Source organism: Maniola hyperantus, chromosome 20, assembly GCF_902806685.2.
Source record: "Maniola hyperantus chromosome 20, iAphHyp1.2, whole genome shotgun sequence".
Taxonomy (NCBI): domain Eukaryota; kingdom Metazoa; phylum Arthropoda; class Insecta; order Lepidoptera; family Nymphalidae; genus Maniola; species Maniola hyperantus.
The window spans coordinates 11,505,493-11,515,705 of NC_048555.1; the positions used below are offsets into that span (position 1 = coordinate 11,505,493).

At 35.9% G+C, this 10,213-nt stretch overlaps 1 protein-coding gene across 1 annotated transcript in view; it reads right to left on the reverse strand.

The window, feature by feature from the left end:
- LOC117992020 (A disintegrin and metalloproteinase with thrombospondin motifs adt-1-like) overlaps positions 1-4,261 on the reverse strand; it is a 46,475-nt gene extending 42,214 nt beyond the window's left edge. Inside the window, exon 1 of the mRNA XM_069505427.1 lies at positions 4,109-4,261. Within this exon, the coding sequence (XP_069361528.1) occupies positions 4,109-4,189 (81 nt within the window). The 5' untranslated portion in view covers positions 4,190-4,261. The remainder of the gene's footprint in view (positions 1-4,108) is intronic.
- Between the last annotated feature and the right edge of the window lie 5,952 nt (positions 4,262-10,213).

The window sequence follows — 10,213 nt, forward strand, 5'->3', positions numbered from 1 at the left end:
AGTTATGTATCTTAATTTGAAAATTCATGAATACATTTTCATAATTTTTTTGTGATGTAATACCATTATACCAATATGTACAGACAGGAGGTAGGTACATTCTATATTATTATTATCAGTATAAGATGGTTTCATTCTGCCTTGAGTAAGAATCTTAGAGCTGCAACACTTGAGTCGTTTTATTGCGATTTTATGCGAACTAACCGTATAATTGTATACTTTACAATTACGACTTATACAATTTAGTCGTTAATTTCGAATTGAGATGTTCCATTCGACATCTTTGTAGCAACTGCGTGAGAAAAATGGCTAACAAATTCTCAATTAAAATAATTATGGCTTTTTTAATTCGATTAGGTACAAGTTACCATTGACTGTCAATCTCGCCTGGTGGTGGGGAAGTGATCATTCAGTCTAAGATGGTCTGACTTAGGTAAGGTAGGTATGGACAGTTTTACTAAACGCGTAGAACCCGATAAGGGGTGGGCCTTATAGGTTTCTACGCGACATCGTACCGGAACTTCTCATTTGAGTGTTAACCAATCAAATTCAATGAAAAAAGCTGTGATAGCCTAGTGGTTAGGACGTCCACCTTCTAATCGGAGGTCGGGGGTTCAATCCCGGGCATGCACCTCTAACTTTTCGGAGTTATGTGCGTTTTAAGTAATTAAATGTCACTTGCTTTAACGGTGAAGGAAAACATCGTGAGGAAACCTGCATGCCTGAAAGTTCTCCATGATGTTCTCAAAGGTGTGTGAAGTCTGCCAATCCGCACTTGGCCAGCGTGGTATGACTAAACCCCTATGACTATATGACTATGACCAAAACCCTTCTCACTCTGAGAGGAGACCCGTGGTCTGTAGTGAGCCGGCGATGGGTTGATCATGATGAAATTCAATGTGTAGATACATTCTAGAAATTAATAAGTGTCTGTGGTTTTCCAGAGTTCTTTAAAAATGTACAGTTTACAAAACTACGTATGTATGGAGCGCGCTTTGAATAAACTATTTAGTTACCTTCGTGTTAAGTACTTACAAACTACCAGTTGCGACATTTTGGTTATTAGAGCATTAAAACATTCATATAAAAATTAAAATTCATATAAAACTATTTTCCTATCTTCAAATCGAAATTCCATATTTCACAAAGTAAAGCATTGCTATGTAAATGTAGGAATACGACACTTTCCCGTACTTCTAGGACTCAATTTGCAAACATTTATTGCGTGGAATCGACTGTGCTTTCCTAAAAGATAGTGTAGTAAAATACGGTATTTGACAACTAGTCAAATTAGTAACTTTTTATCAAACGTCAAAACGCGCACTTAGTATGCGATATTCTATGAAGTACTGGAATGTGACCTCACATCATAATGACGTACTTTTTTAGTTTAATCGATAATTTCAAACGGTTATTAATTAAAACTTAAAACTAACAAAGTACGTGGATTATACGTATTTTGGGAGATCCTCTATTTAATAATCACTGAGAAATAATTTATTTTTGATGTAGTCAAATACCCAATTGATTGTGTGGAATCGGCTGAGCTTTCAGTTGCCTAAAATAAATAGTGCAGTTCTTACTTAAATTGTTACATAAATTATATTGCTATATACTTACTGTAAATTTTGCCGTTTAGATTCTAACACCACGTATTACAACATGGGGTTATTCAAGGGGCGGATCAACAAATTTATGAAAGGCCTGCAACGCATTGGCGGTTCCTCTGGTGCTGAAAATGTTTAAAGTTGGCGGTAATCACTTAACATTAGGTGACACGCCAGCTCGTTTGCCCGCTACTTTTATTTTAAAACAGTCAAAATTAGCAACTTTACATCAGACAGAAAAACTTGATGTTTCTAGAGGGTTGAGTCGTTATGGATACCGTGCAGTTGCTTCTTTCGTTTTATATAGTTTCTGTTGTACGTTATGCTCAGCTAAAAAAATTGAGATTGATTTAGTGTTTGACATCCAGCAATAATTCCTTTCAATCAGCAAATAAATTATTTTCAATGAGAAGGTTTCCAGGCAACGTTCGAGAAAATTTTCATAGATGGCACTGAATATATTACCACTACTAAAGGCGAAAAATAATATCTACCTATAAGTATCTATACTTATTATGATCTATGCTTTAGGTCGTGTCAATCAATGACATAATGATATGAAGAATAAAGAGTAACTATTTAACCTATGGACATATTCTTATGTCAGTCTTAGATCTGTGGCATAGATAGTATTTTCCTCTTTCGTGACGACCTATGCGAAATATTCAAGAGACATCTATGAAAATTTTATTGATGCTGTCCCTGAAACTTCCTCATTGAGACTTTTATATGTCCTGCTTTTTAAAATTAAATCATGGAAGTTCTAATCAAATGTAAGTTTCCCATTGCGCTTAGCACGTCGACAATGGCTTGCGAAAATATCTGAACTGAATTTGATTGAAATCTTCTAATTATACTTACTTAGTGCACTATAAAAATTGTGGGCAGTGTATTTTTCTGTAAAAACATGTAAGGAAGGTAAAATAATTGAAAATCTCGCAAAAGTAAATTTTACAGTGGAGCGTATAGGTGTTTAATTTCTTGACCTCCCTGGCCCAGTGGTAAGTGGCCTCCCTGGCTGAGCGGTGTGCTCTTACAAGTGGGAGGCACCGAGTTCGATACCCGGCAGGGGTCATTTGAGAAATACTAAATCGTCCGTAGTTCTAGTCTGGCGGGAGTTTTTGGATGTGGCTAGTTACCACCTGCTGGGAAAAAAGTACCGCCAAGCGATTTAGCTTTCTGGTACGAAAGCTAAATAGCGAAGTTACTAGGTAAAAGTCCCGCAAATTGCTATTGCGCCGGAACCATGTCTCATTAACATCGAAATGACGTCATTTTAACGTCAGCAGAAATAAAAATATACCATCATATACCGTCATTTTAGAGACCCATTTTTACATAAAGTAGTATAGTTATGTAAAAATGGGTCTCATATATGTATATATGTATGTATTTTGAGTACATAACTTAACTAATAACAAGCTAATACTTAATATAAATGGAATTAGTAATAATTAAGTAGGTAAGTATTTATTTTATTGATTAGTTGATAATTAGGTGGATGATGCCTATACGACTCTGAGTGGACTTAGATAAATCAAAAAGCCCGTGATAACTCTTTTATTTTCAGGGACAAAATGTATAGCATTGTATGTCCGTCTCCGGGATGCAAGCTATCCCTGTACTAAATTTCGTTAAATCATTAAGTTAATAATCCTGTCGGTAATTAATATGAAGTTAATTCATTTTTTGGTCAAAGTGAATAAAATCCAATCTTTCTGACGTGCAGGATTGTAGGTACCTATTCAGATTCCTTTTAATGTACAGATATACAGATATATTTACCAAGTTATATTTTTACTGTAAAGCGTAAAAGTAGCGCTAATTTTATAAAATACTAGCGATCCGCCCCGGCTTCGCATGGGTGCAACGTAGATTACTAATGTGGTGTCATTGAGGTGTCATTGCCTCGGAAACTCTCAAATGAGAGGATTTTTTTCCGACCTAATTCACATCATTTCAATTTCTCTAGGTACCTCTAATTTTTTGAGAATTAAACTATAGCTACAAACCTTCCTCTTGAATCACTCTATCTATTGGTGAAAACCGCATTAAATCCGTTGCGTAGTTTAAAAGATTTACGCGTTCATACATATATACATACATACAGACGCGGGAAGCGACTTTATTATATACTATGTAGAGAAGAGAAGTAGGTATACCTACCTATCTACTCGAATTTTTTGAACCATGGAACTTTTCAAGCAAAGGCTTACCTACATGATCATTAAACTAGAGGGTATGATAATGAGTGACCTTTGATTAGTGAATTAAAAAAAAAATGCTAAAATATTTAAATGGCTATTACGCTAATAAGAAAAACGATTAAAACCTTCACTATCCGTGGAATGCCCAATATTTTTTATTCATTTGAATACCTACTTATAATACTGGTTTTAAATACATTAGGAGATGCTACTTGTAATAATTATTAGTATAAATTCGCAACAACTTTTTGATAAGAAGCTCTCTTTAAAAAAATAGAAATACGTGTTACTTACATCGTCTCTTATCAGATGTTCGCTGTTGACTTCAACAAACGATAAAAAAGCTACGATTAAAAGCACCCGATTCCAAAACATCACGATAGTTCACTCAAAACAACAAAAGTTAAAAAAAAAGTCATGACAAAACTGGCTGTACGACTCGTAACCTTTGCCTAATCCAAAGGATAATAAAAAAAATCTCACATTTTCTCATTAGATACTACATAAAAGTATTAGAAATAACTTAGGATCTCTATCTAATTATTTATTTATTTGTTTATTATCAGCTAAACTTTTTCGCCGAACATAATAATAATTTGCACATTTCGACTTTCCCGCGCGAATTTGACAATTAACTTTTTAATTTACAGCTGAAGTAGAGAGGTTTTACGTAACTGTCAAACACGTATACAAACTTTTTCTTTTTTAATCGTTAGTTTATGTTATATTAATGTTTTTTTTATTGTTTTTGTCGTAAAATTAGAGATTGAAACGCCTGCTCTAACGGCAGTTCGCGAGGTTTCGCGAGCCGCGACTGCGTTAGGTTTGGTGCAAGCGATTTAGATCGCGGTTTAGAAGGGAGGGTTGGGACTTGGGATCGATGTAACCATAGAGCAGAAACAAAGAGGAGATGTTGTATTAAGATTTCCCTATGAAATATCGAGTGACATTTTGCGGGGTGAGGGGTTGTGGAACGCCGCCCACTTCTCAATTTTCCATCTGCGGGTTAGTAGCAAAACTACTCGCTTAGCGACCTAACATCGATATATTGATGTCACTACATAGTTCAGCTATCTCACACTAGATGTCAATAAGTGTAGAAAGCAATAATAATTACGTATAAAATTACTTACAAATGAAATGTGATACCATTCATAGCATCAGAACGTCTGTCTGAATAACTTTGACACGATAAAACACAACACTTCATCCTTTTGTTCTTCAAAACGCGAAAACACACCGATAATACGAGTCTCAATATATGTGAACCTGACGAACGCAGACAGCATACTAACTAAGGCCCCGCCCACAGTGATGACGTCAGGACCTAGTTGAAAATCACAGTGCACAGTTGCTTAGGCCAACTCCTCTTTGTTTCTGCTCTGTGGATGTAACTAACGCTTGCGAATTTGAAATAATTGGAAATTGCATTGCAATCGAATTAAAGGTACGTTCAATGTTTATGAAAAATCTAAGTATAGAAAGCATGAAATTTACCTAGTTTTTTTAAAGGTTTTTCAGTAACTAGTTGTTTAATTCATCCCCGTCAGGAAAGGCAAATGTCGTAGACCATACAGCCTGGTGATTTTTCTTGGTAGGTTTTGTTTATTTTTTATTGAAAAACACAAGTATAACATAAGTATTAAAGTTCAGTTATAAAAATAATTTCGTGTGTCTACGAGTGATAAGTTGGTGTTAATTACTTAAATTATTATTTTCGGTGGCTTTTCGTTCGTCAGTCACACATAAAAACAAAAATTAAGTACAAACATTTTGCATAGTTGTAGGTATCTATGAGAAATTATCTAGGCTAATCAAATCACTAATTTAAAAAAATCTGCCAAAAATCAATAAATAATATCCCAAATAATTAATATATTCGTACTTACTATTAAACTTAGTATTATTACTTACTTAGTATTTATTTATACAACCTAAAAGAGAAATTAACGAAAATCTTTAATTAAGCTAGATTTTTGGAAAATATGTGGACTTTTCAATCCATACTCATTCAAAGGTGCGAAATACATGTTCCGTAGATAAGTATATTATCATTATCATGATCAACCCATCTCACGGATCTCCTCTCAGAATGAGAAGGGTTTTGGCCATAGTCTACCACACTGGCCATGTGCGGATTAATAAACTTCACACACCTTTGAGAAGATTGTGGAGAACTCTCAGGCATGCAGGTTTCCTCACGATGTTTTCCTTCACCGTTAATTGTGATATTTATTTGGGTAATTAAAACGCATATAACTCCGAAAAGTTAAAGGTGCGTGCCCGGGATCGAACCCCCGACCTTCTATTAGAAGGCAGACATCCTAACCACTAGGCTATCACAGCTTCACAGGTAAGTATATGGTACTTACTAACTATTCCACAATTAAGTAATTCGAAATTGGAATACAATAGGAATCGCCTTCCTCTGAAAATGGGAGAAACAGTAAAAATGTTTCTGCATCAAGAGTTCCGTCTCACACGCAGTGGCGTTAGAACAAAGACGGTGTAGAGACTTCTTCGATAAAACTATATATTTTTTCGTTGAATTTATTTATTCTTTTGAGAATAAAATTCTTTAACCACAACCACAATTTATTTTTATGCAGTTGACCATGTAATTTCAAGCATTGCCTTTTGTTCTTTATAGCAACAAAGACTCTCTTTCTCGCTCTCTACTTTCCCTCTATGCATGAAGAGAAATATTTTTTAAATGAATAATAATGGGCGTCCAGCAATGGGCGTCCTTCCGTTGATGATGATGATGGATAAGACCTTTCTCCTAATATATACAGATATTTATGACTTGTCTTTATATCTGTTACATATTCGAAATCACTACCTATCACTACCCATATTATAAATGCGAAAGTGTGTTTGTTGGTTTGTCCTTCAATCATTTCGCAACAGATCGACGTAATTTTTTGCATGGGTATAGTTAAAGACCTGGAATATGATATAGGCTACTTTTTATCCCGGGAAATCAAAGAGTTTCCACGGGATTTTACAAAACCTAAATTCACGCGTACGAAGTCGTGGGCATCAGCTAGAAAAAATAAAATAACATTATTAGTCGTCTCCACGCTACCACCTGTTCCATTGAATAGCGGAGATCTATCTGATATGTCACATGTGGTGTACCAAGCATTGTTAATAATACCTTTCTCCCAATATACGGATATTTAGCTCGTCCATATTTACCAGTCACAGAACTCTGACTAGAATGATAGAAATGGTATCACCCAACGACCTCTTGTTAGCATAATATGAATAGGCATCTTCTAGGCAAGCGCGCTCCGACCTAGACCTCATCATTTCTCTATTCCTCAGGCATGATTGTCTTCAAGCGCAAGCCTAAATCCCAAAAAAGCACTAGATTCATTTTGGACAAAAATTGTGTATGTAGTTGTCAAAATTTGTATGACACTGGCCATCTAGTTATAAATAAAAGCGAGTTGCAGACTGCAAAAAAGTTTGTTTGGCCTTGGACCCGTCAAGTGCGTAATACATAGCTAACATAAAGGCCGTTGGTATACACTTTCTTCAAAATCCAGACATTGAGTACTTACCTAGCTAATTTTAGCTCATCCAAAAATATATCAGTAAAAAAATCTGTTGCATCATTTGCATCCAATGCAATGTAAATTAAACTATTAGACTAAGCAAATACGTCATTTTTTTACAATATCACGCACTGGTGTGTCACTGCACATCTGCGCGGCGACAATCTTACGCTCATTTAACACTTCTATTCTATACCTAATAATTCTGTGGTATTTTGTATAATGAATGTATGTAGCGTACAATTTATTGTACTTATGTATTGGAGCGAATCTTGAAAGAGAAAGGAAACTTGACACTTTTTGCTGCAAATCCTGACTGAGAGATGACTCTGATGATTTGATGACGAGTATAATTATTATTTATACAGATTCACTCATGGGCTTGGAGTTTCTCTACGTGATCAAGTCAGAAATGAGATCCGTGAGAGACCCAGACTAACCGACAAAAATTATCGGGTTGCGATGCTGGGGTGGCAATGGGCAGGGCCCTAGAATAGTAGAGGGGGATTCCAACATCAATGGGCAGGGCAAATAACTTTTCGGCACCTCTAACTTTTCGAAGTTATGTGCGTTTTGATTAATTAAATATCACTTGCTTTAACGGCGACGGAAAATATCGTGAGGAAATCTGCATGCCTGAGAGTTCTCCGTAATGTTCTCAAAGGTGTGTGAAGTTTACCAATCCGCACACGGCCGGCGTGGTAGACTATGGCCAAAACCCTTCTCTCTGGGAGGAGACCCGTGCTCTGTAGTGAGCCGGCGATGGGTTGATCATGATGATGACTGAGTTAGCGGGTTAACGAGGCCTAGTGACCTAGACGAGAACAAAGGGAACAGAATCGAGCACCCATTGTTTATAGGTGTTACAATAACTCCGACCATAAAAGACAAAAGAACGGTACCACGTTCACGCTCCGGAGAAAGCATCTACATGCATCAGCACTTGCATGGAAAAGTGTAACATAAAGCTAAACCTTTTACCTCCCACGTGTTTGAAGACCAATTTAGAGAAACCAATTTAGAGCCTCAATAGCTCAACCGGTATAGGAGTGGACTGAAAACCGAAAGGTCGACGGTTCAAACCACGCCCGTTGCACTATTGTCGTACCTACTCCTAGCACAAGCCTGACGCTTAATTGGAGAGGAAAGGGGAATATTAATCAGTTAACATGGCTAATATTCTTTAAAAAAAAAAGTCGCTGTCGCCAGTGTTGATATGGATCTTGGACATTTGGACATAATCACAAGCCTCCTAAAAAAGCTCAGTGACTCAATTCTGGAAAAGTTGCATCAATCATTAACGATACAATACGACAACCGACGAACCAAATACCAATTTTCATGCAAACAACTTGAAAAATGACGGACTTTCATAGAATTTTTCATTCCCTATTTAACCCACTTAGGGGTGTAATTTCGAAAATCTTTTTTTAGTGGATACCTACTCTTTACAAAGAACACACCTTCAAAATTCATGTCTCTAGGACCAGCAGCGGTTTAGGCTGTGCGTTGATATATAAGTCAGTCAGTCAGTCAGTCAGTCAGGGCTTTGAATTTTATATATCTAGATAACAGACAGAATCCGCTTTCCCAATTGTAGGTAATGGAAACAATAAATTGCACAGCAACATCACTTTTACTTGCATTAAATGTAACTTTCGCGTAATGGCCAAACAAACTTTCAGTTTTGTATATCGCCCGAATACTAATATAGAGTTTTGTTATTGACTAGCTTGTGCCCGCGACTTCATCCGCGTGGACTTCACAAATTTAAAACCCCACTTTTATAAAAGGAAAAGTTTTTTGGAAAAGTTGCATACAATACGACAACCGACGAACCAAATACCAATTTTCATGCAAATAACTTGAAAAATGACGGACTTTCATAGAAATTTTCATTCCCTATTTAACCCACTTAGGGGTTGAATTTTCAAAAATCCTTTCTTAGCGAACGCCTACGTCATAATTAGCTTCATGCTAAACAGCACGATCCGTCCAGTAGTTTGTGCTGTGCGTCGATAGATCAGTCAGTCAGTTACCTTTACCTTTTATATATTTAGCCTAGCTTTAGTTTGGGGCATTGCGTAATTTTGTTTCTTTGTACACATTTTGATCTCTATACTGTAATCATAATCCTAATATCCTAATCCTAATCCTACTTATATTATAAATGTGAAAGTGTGGATGTTTGAATTTAGTATGTTAGCCGCAAAAACGGCTTAACGAATTTGGATGAAATTCGGAATGGAGATAGATTATACCCTGGATTCGGAATCGGTCAGTATTAATTTTCTTACTACATAGTAAAACTAAAACTAAATTGAATGTGATTGCTATTATTAAAAGGTTTATATTTTAATTTATATAAGCAGTATGACAAAATTAGTTTTTAGTACACTAATTGCTGAAATCAAACCCTAAAATTTGAATCAAACTGCGTAAATATCTGAATTAAACTTCTGCAAAACCACAAACCTTTTTAACTAGGTAGTTACGAATACCTACCTCATAGGTACAAACAAACATTGTTATTGTACTTTAATGATATTATATTTTGTAAAATGTAAATGTGATACAGATGGACGCGCGTGACCTGAATTTATGTGTATTTTTTGTTGGCATTGTTTAATAGACATACAGGGAAAGTGTTTTGTATAAGTTCCGCAAATTGCTAATGCGCTCGAACCATGTCTCATTAACATCGAAATGACGTCATTATGACGTCAGCCGAAATAAAAATATACCATCAGCTCGAAACTTCAGTCTACGTGACGTCACTAAAATGGCGGTCACGCGCATTAGCAATTTGCGGGATTCATAGTTTAGCAAGTAAATC